Below are 20,086 nucleotides of genomic sequence, written 5' to 3'. Positions count from 1 at the left end.
TAGTACCCAGGGTTGAGTAATAAACAGTCCCTTTTTAAAAAAAACTATTTTTAAAAATATGTATTCATCTTTGAGACAGCGTGAGTGGGGCAGAGGCAGGGGCGGGGACGGGGGCGGGGGGGCGGGGACAAAGGATCTGAGGCAGCAAATTCAACGGGGCTCAAACTCACAAACCAAGAGATCAGGACCCGAGCCGAAGTCGGAGCTCAACCGACTGAGCCACCCGGGCGCCCCTAAAACAGTCCTTTCTAATGGCTCAAATGCCTCAGAGGGATTTTTCTGAACTAGTGAACATTACCTAAAATTTAATGTCAAAGCTGCAGATACTTGATAATGATATTTCGTGTTCTCAAAATACAGATTCCCTTGTGGGGATGAATGCTGCTTGAATCTGAACTTTTCCGTTCCCAACCCTATTTTGGCCTCCGTGTTTAGGAAATATACATTCCAGCTTGTACTTGCAATATGCCTGTGTCATCTTGGCATTTGAATGTGCTGTTGAAAACCCTCAGCATATGCTGTGAATTTCGGAAGTGGATGCCAGCACAGCTGGTTCTGATCTGAATACAAACAAATACAACAGTTTGGTTGGCACTGAAATGTGATGACAGGTGACGATCTTTGGCGAGGTACGGGTCACAAGTGGGCCAATTAAGAATCTGCACCCTCTCCTAGCCTCTAACTTCAAAAACAGACCGTTCATCGAAGATGATCCTACATTTGAAGCCTTCGGGTTGGAGTTAAGGTTCTCCTTTTTAGGATAGGGTTTGACCTCCCTGTGTCATGGGATGAACTGTGTCCCCTCTCCCCAAAATTCACACGTTGGAATCTTAACCCCCAGTAATCTCAGAATGTGACTTTTTTTTTTTTTTTTTTTTTTTTGGAAAAAGGGGCTTTACAGAGCTGTTTGAGTGAAAGTGACGTTAGGGTAGGTCTAATCCAGTATGACTGGTGTCCTTATAAAGGGAAATCCGGACACAGAGACACGCACAGAGAGAAGACAGGTAAAGAGACCCAGGGATAAGACAGCCGTCTACAAGCCAAGGAGAGAGGTCCGGAACAGATCCGTCCTTCATGGCCCTCGGAAAGAACAAATGCTGCCTGTCACGTGACACGTCGATTTTGGACTTGTGGCCTCCAGATTGTGAGACGGTAAATATCTGTTATCTAAGCCCCCGGTTTGTGGTGTTTGTTACGGCAGCCCTAGGCAACTGATACAGTTTAGATTCGGTGATCCTGCCCTTTGCGGCAGCTAAGATCTTAATCGATTCCATGACCCGTTTAGTTTTTTTCCACTCTTGCAAATAATCCAATGAGATCTAAACTCCACCTTGTGCAGCTGGAAGGATTTCTCGCCAATACAAGTTAATCTTTCAAAATAGCCACTGCCAAAAAGGTAACTTTGTTAGGGGCAAAACCACCAGCAGTCTCTCACCTGGATTTGCAAGGCGGCTACTTGTTGGTCCGAGAATCTGATAAGGATCTACAACAAAAAGAAAAGAAGTCAAATCCCAGACACCTTGTCGCGGCTTGGTGTGATGTCACTGCAAGTATGATACCCCTGACTTGTGTTTCCAGGTTTCAGAGTCATTGAATCCCCCACACCAAAGTCGCCCAGCACCACTTCCTGTACTGAATAAGATGTCACGTGGAATCCGAGAGAAGTTTCTTGCCAAAGACGTCTTAAGCTCAGCTCTGGCTTGGGGTTCCCGACACCTGGCTCTCTCCATCCCAGGACATAAACTGGGCAAACATGTGCTATGTCCCCACCGGGTCCGGGGCCACACCGGCCACGTTGTTCAGCACACTGGCAATATCAACGGTGTTCCGTTGGATATCACCAATCCGCGGTGTTCCGCATGGGGCCTGGCATGAGTGCGGGCTTGCGGCATGTGGCCTGGGGGTAAAATTAAAAGGACCCGCCTGTCACAGAGAAGGGACGTGTGTGCAAGCAGAATGTTCTTTCCATATTTACTGCATAGGTTTGGAAATGTCTTAGCAAAATCTCGAGTTATCCCTACTGAGTAGACTGATAATTTTGGTCCATATTTTATGCATGGAGCCATGATAAAGAAGACAAAATCTTGGGGCGCCTGGGTGGCTCAGTCGGTTGAGCGTCCGACTTCAGCTCAGGTCACGATCTCGCGGTCCGTGAGTGCGAGCCCCGCGTCGGGCTCTGTGCTGACTGCTCGGAGCCTGGAGCCTGTTTCGGATCCTGTGTCTCCCTCTCTCTCTGCCCCTCCCCCTGTTCATGCTCTGTCTCTCTCTGTCTCAAAAATAAATAACCGTTAAAAAAAAATTTAAAGAAGACAAAGTCGCATTAACTTCATTTAGAAGTGACACATTTTAGAAACATGCTGCTAAGCCTACTTCTTTTTCGATGGCCGTCAAGATGTTCCCTGAAACATACCTAACTGTGGACGCTGGTCTTCAGTTTTGGGCACTGCGGAAGGAGATGGCTGAGCAGCTGAAAATCCCAAAATAAAAGAGAGAGTTAGTTACAACTTCTATCTGGCCACTCATCTTTGATGCTGTATTATCATTCCATCGATTAGCTTAGCTATTAACATAATAGTCTTACTCTTAGACTAAGCAGCATTTAATGGCAAGAAAATTTCCTTTCTATAACCCCAGTCAAGAAAGAATCCTTGCTCAGGTCATGATGTCGTGGTTGTGAGTTCGAGCCCCGCGTCAGGCTCTGTGCTGACGGCTCAGAGCCTGGAGCCTGCTTCGGAATCTGTGCCTCCCTCCCTCTCTCTCTCTGCTCCTCCCCTGCGTGTGCGCGCACTCTCTCTCTCTCTCAAAAATGAATAAATAAACTTAGAAAAAAAAAAGAATCATTGCATCTAAAGATCAAGTTGCTCTTTGCTGCCAAAGGAACAAACATTTTATGCTGATAAAGCGTAGATACCCTGCAGAAATCAGCACGCTACCAATGGTCACCAGATGTCACCAAGGGTCATCTCCTGGTGAGAAGCAGATTCAAGCAACGGGAGCCAACACTGTACCTTTCGACTGGGGGGTGGGGTGGCCGTGACTGGTCCAGGCTGATCTCCTGGGTGGGTCATAAGGTAAATCTGCAAAGACAAATCAAATGACTGAAAGACCAATAATGTAATTTTATAACACATATTTTGTATGCTTTTTGTTTTGCGTCCGTTAGAATAAATACCGTGGATGAAAATCCAGCAATCCAAAGAAATACCCAACCTGTATCCCATTAGATTTGCGTTTTACTCAGCAATTATCGTTGTGTTCATTTTATCGATCTAACGTTTTCACCCATTGATCTGGAAACTCTCCTTGAGAGATTCTCACAGGGCTTCCTGAGCCTTCTAAGGAAACTTCCTATGACCACAGGTCAAGACCACGTAAAGAGTTTCTTACAATCTACTTTGGTCTGCTTCCACCTGGAACCGACCTAAGTTCATCCCTTTGTTGCCTTCATGACCCCCTCAGAAGAGAGCTGACAAATCTGATAAGTCTACCAATTCATGCTCGAGGTCGGCCCCGAAATCCCCCAAATGACACTTCTTCCTTGGAAACGAGCATGGCCTTCTCATCCTCTTACTTGCCATCTGCCTCTCTCAGTCACCCCTCATTTCTTTTTATAATCTCACCCAGTTATATATATATCTTTAAATGTTAATGTTTATTTTCTGAGAGAGAAAGACAGAGCATGAGTGGGGGAGGGGCAGAGAGAGAGGGAGACACAGACTCGGAAGCAGACTCCAGGCTCCGAGCTGTCAGCACAGGGCCCGATGCGGGGCTCGAACTCGCAAACTGAGAGATCATGACCGGAGCTGAATTCGGACGCCCAACCAGCTGAGCCACCCAGGCCCCCTTCACCCAGTCATATTAAATCAGTCTTAACTGTCCAGTTATTTCTCCATGTAAATATCTACTATAGCTCTTTCTCTAAATGAATTTAGAAGTTCTCTAAAAGAACTGCATGCGATCAATCGCAAGACCGGAATAATATTGTTCCCACAACATGCTAACAATGACGGTAAGAGCTTAAGTGAATGCAACAGTTTCTTTGAGTTCATAATGTATTGTCATCTGTCTCGTAAATCTTCAGTGCACTTTGCACATACAAAGTTAGTAACTATCCTTCCCATCCTCGGTGCAAGTTATGTTAACGATTATGAAGACTCTAAGTCATTTCAAGGTCCTTTCAAAAACGTACTCCAGAACAGGTGCACCTGGGTGGCTCAGTCGGTCAAGCGTTTGACTTCGGCTCAGGTCGTGAACTCACAGGTTCATGAGTTCGAGCCCTGCATCGGGCTCTGTGCCGACAGTGCAGAGCCTGCTTCAGATTCTGTGTCTCCATCTCTCTCTGCCCCTCCCTTGCTCATGCACTCTGTCTCTCAAAATAAACACATAAACTTAAAATATACTCCAGAACATCACCATGCGCATCCTTACTAAGTATGCACACACGAAGTGATTCCTACATTAAATCTTATTCTAGAACCACTTCAAAACTATGCCTTCTTGGATTGATGGGTGCTCAGTTCCGTGCCATGTGTCATTCTGGGCCAACTGAAAGCCACAGCCAGATCAGCCAGATACTTGAGGTATTCTGCTGCTGGACATCTGGAAATGGCTATCAAATCTCACTTGCAGGGCAGGCAATATAATTTGTTTTAAGCCTCTCTTTAAACAGACTATTTAACCCTGTTTTAGACTGGTAGTTTGGCGGGTCAATCCTCAAAGGGTCTGCCTATGTTGCAAAAGATGCATCTCTTGGGGCACCTCGGTGGCTCAGTCAAGCATCTGACTCTTGGCTTCGGCTCGGGTCATGATCTCGTGGTTCTGTAAATTCACGCCTCACGTTGGGCTCCATGCTGGCAGCACAGAGCCTGCTTGGGGTTCACTCTCTCCCTCTGCCTCTGCCCTTCCCTGACTCGCGCTCTGCCTCTCTCAAAATAAACAAATAAAAGAATAAATAAAAAGATGTGCCTCTTCTTACTTTCGTATCCCAAAGAGCACACCACTGAAATGCAATGTGAAATTCAACACAGAGTTGCCTTAATTTATTTGGTCTGTTTGGCTACAAGCACCTCGGCTCGTGTGGTCTGTGAAATCCTACCTACCCTTTATAGCTTTGGTTGAGTAAAGGATAATTTTGTTTTTTTTTTTTTTTTTTAACTCCAGTACTGCTCACTGCTTCTTCTCAGCTGGTATTTTTGCATTTTGGATCATAAGCCGTTCCCACTCGGCTCCTCAGATTCTCACTTTTCTGGTGTTGGGGTTGCACATGGGAATTAAATCTGCAGCCGCTACCAATTTACGGCTAAATTTCAACTTAAGTCTCTGGGCGCCCTTCGCACACAGATACCCACCCAGTTGAATTTTGTCTATAAAAAAAAAAAAAAAAAAAAAAATGGTCAGCCAGGGTTTCAATCTGAGAACTGTCTCAGAAAGAACACTGGACTACTGTACCAGCGTCTAGCCGAATTCAGGAGCAGACAGGCACACGGACAAAGGGGCTTCTGTTGACCAAATGAAAAAAAAAGCAAGGCAATACCAAAATGTGTTCTAGATCCCAGGTCTCAAAGGGTGGCCCACGGACCAGCAAGACTGGTAACATCTGGGGGCTGGTTAGGAAGGCAGAATCTCACTCCAGGGCTACTGAGCCAGAATCTGCCCTTTAACGAGGTCCCGGGTGACCTGGGAGCGCACTGAACAATGCCGGAGCGAGCCTGTTCTAGATCATCTCCATTACATGTTTCTAGGCAGGAATCTGTGTTCCCGCAGATAACAATCTCAGAACCGCTGAGCGTGTCAGGACAAATGAGAAAATGCGTGCGAAGAGTTCTACGCTGGTTACCTTCCCCAGAGAGAATGCGAGCGGAACGAACGGCCGTTGGTCGCTGGTCCACTACTACGTTAAACATGAAAGTATTGCTCATGTAATGTGACTGGAAAAAATTAACCACCCCACTAGCAAGAGACAAATATTTTGAAACTCTTTATTCATAAAACCCTTCTCCGGGTCTGTAACTGTGTTCCGCCCTCCCCTGAAAATAAGTCAGGACCTTAACAACACGAAGTCTGACTCTAAGCCAAGAATCTGAGCTGTTTATATGAACGATGATTAACATGTTCATAAACATACTGCCACGGAAGATAAGTCGGCTTTTGTTTTCGTTCATGAAATTCTGGTCCAGTGCTTCCTTATCAGCTGCCGCTCACGCGCTGGGGGCACTGAGTTTCCCTCCCCAGGGAGGTGACTCTGGGAAAAGGCTGAATGAAGCCGTACTGATTCAGGAGGACACGCCGGGGCCTCTCCCGCCACCCCACCTCACAGCACGGCCAGCCCTGGGCATTTCTGCCCTCGGGCTGCTGTAGAAATTCCGACTCCAAGCGCGTTTGCTATGTGTCCCTTGGCGATAGCAGGGCACAGAACTTCTACTAAGAACAGATTTTACATGGCATTTCTGCTGGTCACTTCAATGCACCCTCATTCTCTCCTGTACTGGGATCTTCAAGGTAATTAACTCACACACTTGGCACAAGGTCCTGTGTTGGGGAGGGCTGCTTTCTGGCTCTGGTTCTCTTTTTTTCTGCACCAGGCTGTGTGTTTAAAAACTGAAGGTTATAAAAGCCATTCGTGGGCAGCTCAGAGTTAACAAAGAAACGTGTTCTATGCCATGATCCAGGCCAAAAAGCACGACACTAAAAATCGGGAGTTTGACTAGCATTGGGTCCCTCCACACCAGCACCTTGATTTATTTCCTGGGAGCTGGGATCGGTTCTTGATTTGGAAAGAGACTCCTCCTCCCCCCACCCTCTCCCTTCCCTGGGCATCAGTGAATCAAGACAACATATAGATTCTATGCTGCATCCTGCGGGGTGAAGTTCACCAAGTTTTATATTCTGCTTTCATCACACTTACAGAGGAACAGCCCTCTAGCCTTCACAGTATGCCCACGCCCACTTTATTTTTTAATGAACCAGAACTTGGACCACGCGAGAGCTCATCTTCATTCTGCAGGATCTATGCGGCATCTGCAAAGCAGTGTGCAAGGGCCCTGGCTGGGTTGGGTAGGAACAGATGAGATTTGCCTGCTGTCCATGAACCTAGAGGCTAATGCAAAGAGAAAGGCCAAGAGCTACCGCCCAGAACCACCTGATAAACACCTACTTAATGGAAGGAAGTTTGGGAGTCCTCCCTGATGTGGCTGAGTCACCCCCTCCTGTATTCCTCCAGACCTTCCTACGGTCTTCTAAGATCCCCCATCAAAGACATGGAGACCCGGGAGCGTTGTGCACGGCTTTCTCTCCCGGCTTTGCAGACCTCTGTGGTTACGGTCTAACCGGAGGGAAAGCAGCGGGTGCGTTTCCAGCCGTGAGCCGGGATGCAGACTTTCCACAGGGCCTGATGAGGAGAACGTGCATTTGCTGCCTTGCCTTGACAGGTGACGTCGAAATGTCACTCAGTTGTGAATGCCAAAGGAGGAGTTGTTCAAGATTCTGAGAAACCCCTGAAGGGCACTGGCTTAAAAGTGAAAGTTAAGGCTGCACGTGCCGGCTCAAGCCTCCAGTGTCTTTGGATAACATCCTAGACTGCGTGATGGTGGAGGAGGAGAGACGGGGCTGAACAATGTCCCCCTTCGTGCCCACCATGGCTTTCGTATAAACTGCTCCTGACATGCCGCAGGGGGTCAAAAAGCAGCTTGCAAGTTTCAGTGGGTCAGACCTATGTCTTTTATGTCACTTGAGACCTCAAAGGGCCATGGCTCCCAAAGGCACGTGTTCAGCAAGGAAGGAAGGTACTTGCAACCCAAGAAACACATGAAGCACCCTAGAATCATGATCATCAAAAACACAATATAAAATGACACGCCTACGTGCAGACACTTTTTACGAGTAGGAGAGAGACGGATCTAAATGCTAAGTCAACAAAGAGATCACGAGGGAGGGTGCATTTTGAATCAGGAACATTTGGGAAAAGCGGATAGAAGCCAGCCTGGGAAGAGAAGGGAGAGACATGGACAAAGCAGTAACATGCCCACGTGTGGTTGTCTGGGAGGTCACCAGCCTTAGCCAAATGTGGGGTTAGATTGCAATGACACAGCGATTTGATGGGGTAAGCAGTTGGGGGACCCCGAAGAAGTGACCCATTAGGGAAGGAAGGCCAGGAGGAAGAAAGGAAAAGGGAGATTGGGGTCAGCAGCCCGGGGGTGGGTTACACAGGGCAGAAAAGAGAGGAGGCAGGGAGGGACAGGAAGCATGGGGGAGGGGACTGGGCACGCGTGGGTGGAGCAAGCCCCCTGCTACCATGGCTGGGGGGTTACAGAAATGGAGCGGCCATGAAGGTCATGGCGGAGCAAACCAGGAGTGCAGGGGAATGGGAACTCGGGTCTCTATTCCCAAGGGCCCCAGGGGCCTCTTCCCAGGGGGGAGTCAGCCATCACCTCTTCTGCCGGCATCAGACACTTCTGAGCCCAGGAACACAGCTGGATCCCAGCCGGTCTGGGAACCGCCCTGCAGCACCTGTTTCCCCAGGGCCAGTGCCAGATTTTCACCTGCACCCCGACGGGCTTTCCGACTCCCAAGTGCGTCCTTCAAGGTCCATCCCTGCGTCCACCTAAGCGGAGAAGCAACTCTCCTCTCCAAGGTCAAACCCCTGGATAGTTCAGCAAAGAGCTCTGGCGTGTTCAGTCTGATTCAACTTCCTTATAGCGCATATACGAGCATCTGCATCTCCCTGGACAGTCACAGGAGGGGTCGTCAAAACAGGTATTTTTGCTACAAACTTGAGTCTCAGAAACATACCCTGCTGGGGTGGAGCTAGGGAAGCGTGATCTCCTGCGGGTCACGCACAAATCACGGCCCCAAGGAAGAGCGTGGCCAGAGCGCGGAGGCGTGTCCCAGCCTTCACTTCCCAGCTACTCCCTGCGCCGCCCCCCCCCCCGCCACACACACACACCTGGAAAGCTGAATCTTCCAAATCTACTGTATCTCCAGATGCGAATAAAGAAAAAGGAGTTCCAGGATCCACTGTTCTACGTACTAGCAAGCGATTAGCCAGCTGGTCTGACCACTGGGCTGTAACCAATGGATTTGGTCAACGTCGTGACCTTTCGACAAAACCCCAAGCCCAGCTCACAATCCCTGGATTTTGCGACTCAGTGAGACGCGTCCATGAGGCAGCTTCAAACAAACAAACCAGCAAAAGCAAGCAAACAAACCGTGGCCCGCCGCTTCCCGGAAAGCTCTTCTTCTTTTAAGGATGGATGGAAATGGATTTTAAATGCTCACAAAACCGTTGTGATCTTCCTATACTTCCCTATGTTCTCCCAAGGATGCATTTATCAGAGGTGAACGGTGGGTTTCTTCAGGGCCAGTCCAGGTCATTCTAGACCCTGAATCTGATCCACAAGTAAATGGCCTGTGAAGTCTCCACCATGACAGAGGGAACGAAGCACTTTAGCTAAAGCTTTCCACCGTGTTCCCCAGGGAGAGGGGCGCAAATCCTTCCTCTAAGGTCAGAGAGGAGGGAATGGCCAGCCTCAAGGCTCTGTGGAAGTAACAGGACAGCGTCAGGGTGGGAACAGCTCTGAGAAGCTTCTTCACCCATGCTATTGAGCTCCTGACTGGAAAGAAACAACCGTGCCAAACTCAATGCCCTGGACCAATCCAAATTGAGTCTTATGTAGTCTGGGTGTGGGACAGAGGCCAAAGGGCGACGGCTTGGGTCTAGGAACGCCTGACTCCAGAGGCATGAATGACGATGGAAAAACCAGCCCCCTACCCTGAACCGCCATTTCCTCAGCTGGCGGGCTGGCGTGTTATCGGTGCAAGTCCTGGGGAGGGGACCGAGGTCTGAGCCACGCTGCTCCTGATCTGAAATGCCCTCCCCCTCCTTCCCCACCTGGCACACATCTAATCCTCCTGTGGCGGGTGGCCCTTCCTCTGGAGAGCGTCCTTCCCGCTCTCACAGAAGGTACGTTTGCAACCGCGGCTGGTCCTACAGCCTCTGCCATCAAAGATGATGCCTCTACTCCTTCAGGTTAGAGTCTCAGGGGCGTGTCTGCTCTATGTTGCCAGCCCTTGAGGTTCGACACTTATGTGTGAGTCTATCTCTGGCTCTAGGCGGCTCTACCGCGACATCTAGAACTTCAGGCAAGGCCCGGATGTGTGCCTGTGAGCTGGTTTCCGTCGTCCCCTCCGCGGCTGACGCCCAGGAGGCGCTCCGTGGACATCGTGGAATGAACAGGCCAGCCTTCTGCAGACAGGAAGCTTTCTGAAGTCTGGCCCAGAATGTAACACTGTGCTTGTCACTAGTAAGCACTTGGTGATATTTATTCTTTCACGAATGACATGAAAATCAATTACCTAGAGCAATCAGGAAAGACATAAAGAGTCCGATGTAAATATCACCTATGACATGCCTCAGCTCTGAATCGCTGGCTCTCGTGACATGCCGAGAGTCCATCACTAACACTATGGGGACGCCTCATGCTTCGTGTGCTCCCCCGAGGACGCGCATCCTTTTGTCGCCTGGCGCGCGGGCGGGTGCTTTTCCGCCAGGCTTCCAGGGTGCCAACTTTGCCCATCTGCCTTTCAGAGCAGCTAGTTAAGGGGCCGATCTGCTCTGAATTCTGCGGTCAGGGACCTGAAGTGTGATCTCTGAATGAAACGGTCTGATGGAATCTGGGCTCCAGATTCACAGGGGCAGAACAAGACTGCTCAGGACTCCCTTCAGACCCCAGGATCCGCGCCCTCTGACTCTGGTGACTTAGGTCACGGATCTCACGGGACATCCCAGGATGTCTCTGCAGGGACAGATCACACAGGGGTGTTTTTCGTACCTGGCCTAGTTGTAATTCTTTGCGTGGCCTCAGGATATACTGAAGTATTTGGGAAAATAAAAGCTGCACCCCCTGCAGACAAAAGGAAAGACAAAACATGTGAAGGTCTTTTGTTGTGGTTGTTGATCTCCTGCAACCAAATCAACTTTGCCCTGTGACACCAAAGGGAGGGGGCCCCCTGGAGCCGGCCATCTGGGACTCCCAGGAGGTGGGGGGGGGGGGGGGGGGGAAGGGATAAGCAAACGGGGGCAGAAACTGATTCCGACTATGGAGATAGATGTCAGGCTATACTGCGTCCCATTTGTCAGAAAGTGTCCCGTGTTTTGATGGTATGGCTTCTTGCTGAAGCGCATCTGTGTGTCCCCTATCACCCCCAACCATCTCACTTTATAAAAAAAAAAAAAATTCTATGGTGCGTATTTTCAATGATAAGTTGCATAAAAATCCAGAGAAACATTTTACAGAGCCCTTGGAAAACAGTCCCAAAGAATTACAAATATTTTTTTGCCAAAGAATGCATGGATCTTATTAGAAATAAATCCACATTTCTCTTCAAATGCATGTTTCCCCTTCTCTGCCTCAATCCACTGCCCGTGTTGTGAGCAGGAAAAAAAAAAAAAATCCCCTTCTGCATTTCAGTCCATTTGGAATTGGTCCTCCCGTTCTTCGATTGCTTCTACGTTTAACAGTAACACTAGTAACAAAAGCAGAGCGTTCTCGAAACTTTCACTCGCTGTTATAAATTTTCTAAACAACTGTGAAATGATCAGAAAATGTGTCGCTCAAGGGGGCTCTTAAGAGGGGGAAATCACTCGGCCTCAGTTATTTGTTATTTTCTGGCCACAAGGTCATTAATAGGCTGATGTGTGTAACCTACAGTGAAAAAGCATACGACTGACTCCAAGCTTTTTTTTTTTTTTTTTTTTTTTCCACTTTCAATGAAAAGCACAACGTCCTGAATCTGGAGGACCAAGATAAAGGAGCCATCTATCTCACTGTAATACCCAAACCGGGACTCGCTCACGTTACACATTTTGGGAACACGGCTGTACTTCCGTGTGAGGCTGGCCATGAATCGGCTTCTTTGCCGACGATGGGGTTACCCAAGCCTTGATGGTTTCCGCCCCGGCCTGAGTGGTGGCAGAAGGGCCCTGCCGGCTGACACAGTGGGGTGAGCAGCCTGTGGCCAGGCTTCGGTAGCTGTCTCTATCAGGAGGGAGACGGCGGATGCCAGCCGCGGACACGTTCATCCGCAGAAAGCCAGCCTCGACCGTGAGGGGGATGGGGAAGGTTAGCGGGGATGAAGCATCCTGTTCAACTCGACTAGACTCAGGCCATAAATAAACAGATAAAATGCAGAATCTGTGGTTAGAGACGGGATAGCAGGGATTGGGTTAGTAACTGATTTCATATCCTCCAAAATACAACGCAGTCTCCCTTTCAGCCCCAAGCTCCCAAAAAGTGACGAATGAGCTTTCTTTCCTCCTGCCCTTTGCAAACGTCCAGAGTCTGTGCAAGAAGATTAAAGTCAGGATGAGTCAAGTGGCCTAAGACTTTTCCTAAAAGGAAAAAATAAAACTCCTGCTTGTCCTAGTACACGTTCCTTTGTGAACAAAAAAGAAATAAAAAGAACCCCAAGGGCCCCCTTTATATCGAACATGCTTTTAGTTTCTACAGTCAGCACAGCGGCAGATTGTAATCCAGCAAAAGAGAGGTAAGGCAACGGCTAAGGGCTAATTCTGCGCCTCTCCTGGTCGAAAGAAGTCCTTTGATGGTCCAAGGGGGTGGGGAGTGCTCAGAAACCAAAACGGGCGCCCCCTGCCGGCCGGCTCTGGTACTTCAGCAAGAGCCTCGGGCATGTCAAGAACCCCTCGAGCATCCCTTCTGTTCTGCCTTCCTGATGCCCTGACCGGCCCGCCATCCACCTTGAAAGCGTGCGATCTGCGGACAAGGCTTTGCGCGTGTCCTGTGGGGAAGGGGCAGGCCCAGCATTACCTGTGTTTCTAGCATGCATTAACCGTGGAGAGTTTTGTAAGGCTTTATCAACATCATCTGAAGTCAAATGTGGAAGAGGAGCTACAAAACAAAACAAAAGCGACATCAAAATGAAAAAAGAGAGAGAGAGAGAGAGAGAGAGAGAGAGAGAGAATTACCCTCCTTAAAAAAAAAAAAGAAGAAGAAGAAGAAGAAAGAAAGAAAGAAGAAGAACACCTCCCCACCCCCACCCTACTTTCCTGAGCGGCTCGGAAATCTCTCCATGGCCCTGCGGCTGGTTAGCGTGTTAAAACCTAGGTGGGCCCATATTTAATTCGGGGAACAAGTGATCGGGATGCCAGGCAAAGCATTTACACCGGAGTCCACACCCAGCCCCCTGCTGCACTATTTCCCTCTCCTGCCAACCATGCTTGATGTCTGAAAAATTAAACCATACAGCAAACCGGGTGAATTCATGCCTCCAATCGCCAATATGCCATTCCCACTCTGTCAGGTGAAGCCACGTGTCATGATACGAACTGGAAACTTCTCTCACTCTGTGCTCAGGTGGGCCCGGGAGGGGGCTTGGTTTAGCTTTAGGGAGGATGAGCCCCGTAATTCCCATCGGGGACCTTTCCGTCTGTTTCCGTTTTAGTGTGGGACACCACGGGGACTCAATAATGTGTGACCAGAGGACGCTCTGCTCCCCTCTGCCATGTGATCCTCTTGGTGGAGGTGACCCAGGCGGAGGCAGTTGAAGCCTCGTGTGATCCCTCAGGCTTCTGGGAAAAGCGCTTGACCGCTTGTCACATGTGTACCTAGATCGTGGCCTCGTAAACGTTTGGTTCTCCCAGATCCTAAGTGAGAACTGGGTTAGGGCGGGAAGAAGCTGTCACAGACTGGACTGGACCCCCTCCGCTCGGGTTGGCAAGAACCCGCACCCCAGCGATCTCCGTCCCGACCCTCTTACTCTCTCTGAGGTAGTGCAGGTGGGAGAGAAGAATGTCAGCGTTGTAGCTCGGGGTGAGCCTCTGGAAGTCGTCCTTGGTCATCTTGCACAGCTCCTTCCCGTCGATGTTCTGGAACAGCAAGATGTCGACGTCCGGAAGGCCATACTCTTTCACTGCCCACTCCAGCCACTGCCGGACGTGGTCCGTACTCCACAGCGTAGGATCTGAAAGGGGTTGGGACAGAAGCAATCAGCTAATCGGCTCCCGAAGACGCATTTCCAGGGCAGAGCCACATCCCAGGCGGGGCCCCCGCCAGCCACGGCTTCCCGGAGGGGCCCCTTCCCCGCTGTTCTAGAAGACAGGCTTCCAAACAGGCACGGTGCCCTGTCAAAAGCAAGTGTCTTGGGGGAAAGACAAAAACAAAAAAACAAAAAACAAAAAAAAAAGCCATCTGAGTCACGCCCAGAAATCGCTGCCTTTAAAGTGAATCGTTCTGGAACACCACTGGCCCCTCGTGGCTCAGATCATCTGAAGTTTCACGTAGGCACCAGGCTTTTTTATTATTCATTTTTGTCACTTAGTTTCATTTTTATTTACTTATTTACAAATGAAAAAATCACGGAAATTTTCTTTCCTTAGGGAACTGTTGGCATCGAGAGCTCAGAACACAAATCAGGAAGACGCTCATCACTGTCCGTCACGCAAAAAAAGCATTCATACAAAATACTGAAAAATACTGACCGCAAAACTGGAAGTCAAGCGTAGGTGAACGAAAACCCTGGTGCCTCCCATGGGCTGGTGTTTCTTTTTTTTATTGTTGTTTTTCTTAATGTTTATTTTTGAGAGACAGGGAGAGAGAGAGCGGGAGCAAAACAGGGGAGGGTCAGAGAGAGAGGGAGACTCAGAATCGGAAACAGGCTCCAGGCTCTGAGCTGTCAGCACAGTGCTCGACGTGGGGCTCGAACTCACGGACCGCGAGATCGTGACCTGGCTGAAGTCGGACGCTTAACCGACTGCGCCACCCAGGCGCCCCGCCGCATCTGTTTCTACATGTAAAACGAGAGCCTTGACCTTGGTTCTGTGGACAGGCCCTTAGAGGTCAGGCATGTTGCGATGCTCTGGTCATAATGAGTGAGAATCTGGTGTAGGGATAAGTCATCCTTTGGAATCACTTCGTAGCTAATAGCTTTAGAACTTTGTTTGGTCTTACTAACGTTTCAGGCTACTCAAGAGTCGGGCATGGTGTGTGCCCTTGGAAAAGGTTTTAAGTTTACAGAAGTAAACAGCAGTAACAGTGAGAGGCTTCCAGACAATCCTACCATCAGAGCCTCCTCCTTCTCGCCCGCTTCCTCTCTGCTTTCCATTTTTCGTCTCTCCCTCCTTCTGTCTCCCCCACCCTCCTCCCATCCACACCCTAATATTTCATTTCTTTTTTTATTCACTTAATTAAAAAAATTTTTTTTTAAATCTTTATTTATTTTTGAGAGAGAGAGAGAGAGAGCGCATGAGCAGGGGAGTGGCAGAGAGAGGGAGAGAGAGAGAGGGAGACACAGAATCAGAAGCAGGCTCCAGGCTCTGAGCTGTCAACACAGAGCCCGATGCAGGGCTTGAACTCACAGACCACAAGATCATGACCTGAGATGAAGTCGGACATTTAACCCACTGAGCCACCCAGGCGCCCCAAGCTTATTCACTTGTTTTGAGAGAGAGAGAGAGAGAGAGAGAGAGAGAGAGAGATCATGAGCAAGGGAGGGGCAGAGAGAGAGAGAGGGAGGGAGAGAATCCCAAGCAGGCTCCAGGCTCCAATTCTGGGCTTGAACTCACAAACCATGAGATCATGACATGAGCAGAAACCAAGAGTTGAACGCCCAACAGGTGGCCCTCGTATCTTTTTTTAATTGAAAGAAATGACTTCAAATCCAATGGAATCCACCTCCTAGCTTCCCCCGCCTCAACACCCGTGAAGCAACCACCATTCTGGGCTTGGTGCCCATCATCCCTACGTATACTTGAATACTTTTACCCTATCAACTATGTGTGTTGGCTGTGGTTTTATTTTTTTTTTAATTTTTTTTTAATGTTTATTTATAATTTTGGAGAAAGAGAGAGAGACAGAGCTCCAGCAGGGGAGTGGCAGAGAGAGAGGGAGACACAGAATCCGAAGCAGGCTCCAGGCTCTGAGCCGTCAGCACAGAGCCCCACACGGGGCTCGAACCCACGCATTGTGAGATCATGACCCGAGCCGAGGTCGGACGCTCAACCCACCGAGCCACCCAGGCCTCCGGTGCTGTTTGTGCTTTTAAACTTCACGTGAACGGTATCTGATTTGCTCTGGGTACCCACCAGTGTATTTTCAAGATGTGTCCAAGTTAATCCACGTGGGAGTATTCAATCGTGTCAACCAAGCAGCTCTCGGGCCCCCTCACAGGCGTGGACACAATTCACTTCTCCGTGAACACCCGAGCGCCCGTGCCCACCCCGCACATGTGAAGGAATCGGCACTGGTCCGCAGCCCTGGCTCTACATTGGAATCACACGGAGATGGGGGCCCGAGCCTGGTCTCGCCCACGGAGATTCTAACTTCATCCTGCTGGAGGGCAGCCTGGGCATCGGAACTGTTAAAAGCTCCCCAGGTAATTCTTAAGCGCAGCCGAGGTTCAGACCATCACCCCCAGGGGCCTCGCTGCTCCAAGTGTGGAGCAGAGTCTCGGGCGCCCCTCCCCACCTACATTTTCACCAGTTCTCGAGATGATCCGCGTGCAGGTTAAGTGTGGGAAGGGCCGGCCTGAAGGGGGCACCTAGATGTGGAATTGCTGGGTCGTGGGGCATGTACATGCTCAGTTTTTCCGGCTGCTATCGGATCTCAACCAGTTTTGTAACACTCACGCTCTCAACCAGCAATCAGCGCACAGAATCTGAAAACCAAGGAGAGCTCTGTGTCAACGAGAGCATCATCTACAAAACCTCAAATGACAGGAAGGTGTGTACCTTCCTCTGTAACCCAAACACACGGGACCGCTTCGGTCGTCTGCGAAAACTGAGTGCGTACACAGAAGGGTAACTTTGTCCACCGGGAAAGTTCAGATGGCTCGTTGCCACCGGGTCAGGGTTTTACCTTCGGGGATAAAAATGGTCAAAACCCCAGACTGCTTTTATAGAAGGTCTTCCTTCTTCTGTTTTTTTTTTTTTTTTTTCTCATGGCCCTGTCATAATTCCTCGTTATGCAGAGCTGGATCGTATTTAATGATCCGCAACTCAAGCCCTCATCCCCCTCGGTTCTGTGCAGAGGACAGTCGCAGACACTCACACGGAAGGTCCTGCCGTCTGCTGCCCCACCCTTTGTGTTTTTATTTTGTCATGTTCTGCTTTTAACAACCCAGAAGGACTATTTTGGTGGGGGTGGGGTGGGGGGGAGTAGCTACTTCCTAGAAATCAGTTCATTCTGGGAATGCATTTTCTTCTCTTAATGGTATAACCAGATATTTAAAAAATGATATGTAAGTATCTTCCTGCAAGTCCCTGGGTTCACGTTAAAATAGTGAAATGACACCTTAGGAAGACAGCCAAAAAAGAGAAGTCTCGTTTCTCTGTGGTCCCTCGCCACAGAGATTGGTTTCCCTCGCTAAGCCCAGCTTATTCAACTTTCCTTTCAGGGACTCACGGGCGAGACCCCAGAGACCAATTCTTTGACCTGTATTGTTCTTATTTCCAACGTTCTCACTTTTGGTTGGTGAAACCACTGTTTTCTTCTACCGCTGGCGTGACTAAAAATTGCTACCGCCTTTGCAATGAACAATTCGGCGATACGTTTGAGATGTCCTTAAAAAACTGTGTGCATCGTCTCTGAACTAAAAAATTCCACTTCTAGAAATTTATCATAAGGAAATAATAGAGGATGTGCGCAATGATTTATTTTCAAGGATGTTCTTTGTAGTGTTGTTTATAATAGCATAACATTGGAAACACCCTAAATGTCCAACCGAAAGAAAACGAGTTAAGTTGCAGTACATTTAGGGATGTTTCTGTGATGCTTGAAAACTAAAATGATACCGCAGAATATATCGATATGAAAACGTGCTCAAAGTGAATTAAATTGAAAAGTCTGAAAACATTATTGAAGCACAATTATACTTTGTGAAGAAATGTAAATACATTCACGGAAAGAATTTGGGAGAGCTATGCAGAAAGATGTCAACCGCCATCTCTGGAGAACAAGTGATGGGGATTTTTAGATTTTTTTTCTCTTTTACCAAACTGCATTTTCTCTTATTTCTCCAATAAACATGTAGTACTTAGGTTAAAAAGGTGTTTATAAAAACGTATTCTGCTCTGTTTCAAAATCAAAACAAGATCTTACAAAGGATTTACATATATGCATATTTGTTAAGGTGTTTTTATAAAACTTTCAACGGTGTAAGATTTTAATCTCACTTTCTTCTCCAGTTGATGAATGGGTATCTTTTTCATTTGAAAAGAATAAAGATATCCAAAGTTGCGTTACTCCCGTATCTTTTTGAGAATGGATCTCCACGTCCCTGTCCTATACGTTTACAAGCGAAGAACGTGAAAAACCAAATATGGTCATCTGATACAATAAATGAGGATGTTCCTTTCTGACCTATCCTTGGGGCGCCATTATGCCAGACCTACTCTGGAGGTGTCATAACAGAGAACCCTTTTCAAGGGACAAGGCCAATCTCCTCAACACGAAGCACAGGACACTTAGTTCGCTGGGTCCCGATGTCTTCATAGGTGTTATTCTCAACCATTCCCCATTCTGTCTTCCTACAGCCACGCACGCCCCATGCCTGTGCCCAAACACCACCCACTGCCTGCAGGACCAGCCCCTTCTTGTCCCCTTACCTCCACTCACCACCTGCTTTGGCCACCTGTCCTCAATGCTCTTGAGGGGTAAGCGCTTCTCACGACCCTCTGGGTAGGGAGGTGACGTCAAGACTGCAAGCCCACTCCCTGCACCAATGACAGCGCCCCAGTGAGTCCCACCCACCCCAGCTACCCCAGCCCAGCATGGATGCTACAGCAGTAGGTCGCGTTTTGGAGAGTTCAAGTCAATGTGTTGGGTCCCAGCTCACCCTTCGACGCCATAGAGAGCCCAGTAGCGTCTCTTGGGTATCCTCCATGGTTCATGGTATGTCAGCAAAGTTTTCTTCTTCCGTCCCACCCTGCCGTCACTGAAGGAGGCTCACGAGGTCCCACGAGATTCAAGAGACCTTACCTCCTTCTCCGATTCCCCACTATGCATGTGAAGGAGAAAGGGGAGGAGGCCAGAGAATGAACCCCAGCCAAGGTATCGCCTTTGCCCGTGTTTAGGTGTGCCATCTCACACCTTCCACCTCCAGAGAGCAGCCAGGCTCAGAACCCATCACCTAACCTCATGATGGAGCCTGCTTTTCCTCTTCCATAAAACAACACGCAGAATCCAAGGACCTAAGGCACGACTCCCATAGGACAAGGACTAAGATTAAGTAAACTCACGTAAGAGTTACTGAGCATTTGCTACACACGAGTATGGATTCAGAGGCGGCCAGGAGAAAGAGACGCCAAGGAAAAACATAACCTTTTCACCAGAAGGGCTTGGCTTGAGCCTGGGTTAATGAAAAGGATTTGACAGAATTAAGGTGACAGAGCAGAGAAGCCCTTTAGTTTACGGGAGCAGCGTAAGCCCGGCTTCATAGCTGCAGAGGCATGAAAATACCAGAGGTGCTGAGAGAGAAGGGAGAAACCAGGGGTGGCTACAGCGGAGGGTTTCAGAGGGCGCACACAAATGGAGGAGGATGGATATGAACGTTGGGGGTCCGATCAAAGAGAGCCTTAAACGTCTTGCTAAGAAGGTTGGACTTGATGGTCCAGGAATTTCCGAGCCACTGAAAACGTCTGAGGCATCGAATCATAATCACATCGAGTACCCCAGACTTGGTGGTCAAATAAAAGGCTCTTGGGGGGTTCCGATTCAACCATCTACTAGATGTAAACGCTAACCTCTCCGGAAATCATTTCCTTCTTTCTGTGGGTAATTCAGTGAAATGTCAGGGGAGTAGAAAAGTAAAGGAGATAATGAATGTGAAAGCACTCTGCCAACAGTAACATACTGCGGAGAAAGAATGCATCCACACGCTGGATTTCGCATCGTAAACTCTGCGGAGATGAAATAAACAATCTATTATCGCAGGAGCAGCCTCTTCCTTTAAACGCCGAGGTCTGATTTATCGCTTTATTTTGAGAAGCTTCTGGAGGTGCTTTCTGTCAGATGAATTACGAACCACTGAAGATAAGTTGTTTGGTTTTCAGCCTCCAGTCCAATTGTTTTGAAAACAT

General features: G+C 48.7%; 1 protein-coding gene across 8 annotated transcripts in view; it reads right to left on the bottom strand.

The window, feature by feature from the left end:
- The window catches only part of ERG (ETS transcription factor ERG), a 271,394-nt gene that overhangs the window by 8,185 nt on the left and 243,123 nt on the right, over positions 1-20,086 (bottom strand). For 5 of the 8 annotated variants that reach the window (XM_040483913.1, XM_040483915.1, XM_040483911.1 and 2 more), the window contains 6 exons: positions 13,771-13,974; positions 12,822-12,902; positions 10,827-10,898; positions 3,009-3,077; positions 2,411-2,467; positions 1,436-1,483 (listed from right to left, as the gene is read on the bottom strand). In XM_040483913.1, coding sequence (XP_040339847.1) covers positions 1,436-1,483; positions 2,411-2,467; positions 3,009-3,077; positions 10,827-10,898; positions 12,822-12,902; positions 13,771-13,974 — 531 coding nt within the window. The remainder of the gene's footprint in view (positions 1-1,435; positions 1,484-2,410; positions 2,468-3,008; positions 3,078-10,826; positions 10,899-12,821; positions 12,903-13,770; positions 13,975-20,086) is intronic. The other 3 variants (XM_040483917.1, XM_040483918.1, XM_040483919.1) reach the window with 3 other exon arrangements.

The sequence above is a fragment of the Herpailurus yagouaroundi genome, unplaced genomic scaffold (genome assembly GCF_014898765.1).
Source record: "Herpailurus yagouaroundi ecotype Mexico unplaced genomic scaffold, PumYag 162, whole genome shotgun sequence".
Lineage (NCBI taxonomy): Eukaryota > Metazoa > Chordata > Mammalia > Carnivora > Felidae > Herpailurus > Herpailurus yagouaroundi.
Note: the sequence above shows the minus strand (reverse complement) of the source record. Positions and strands in the feature narration are given on the sequence as shown.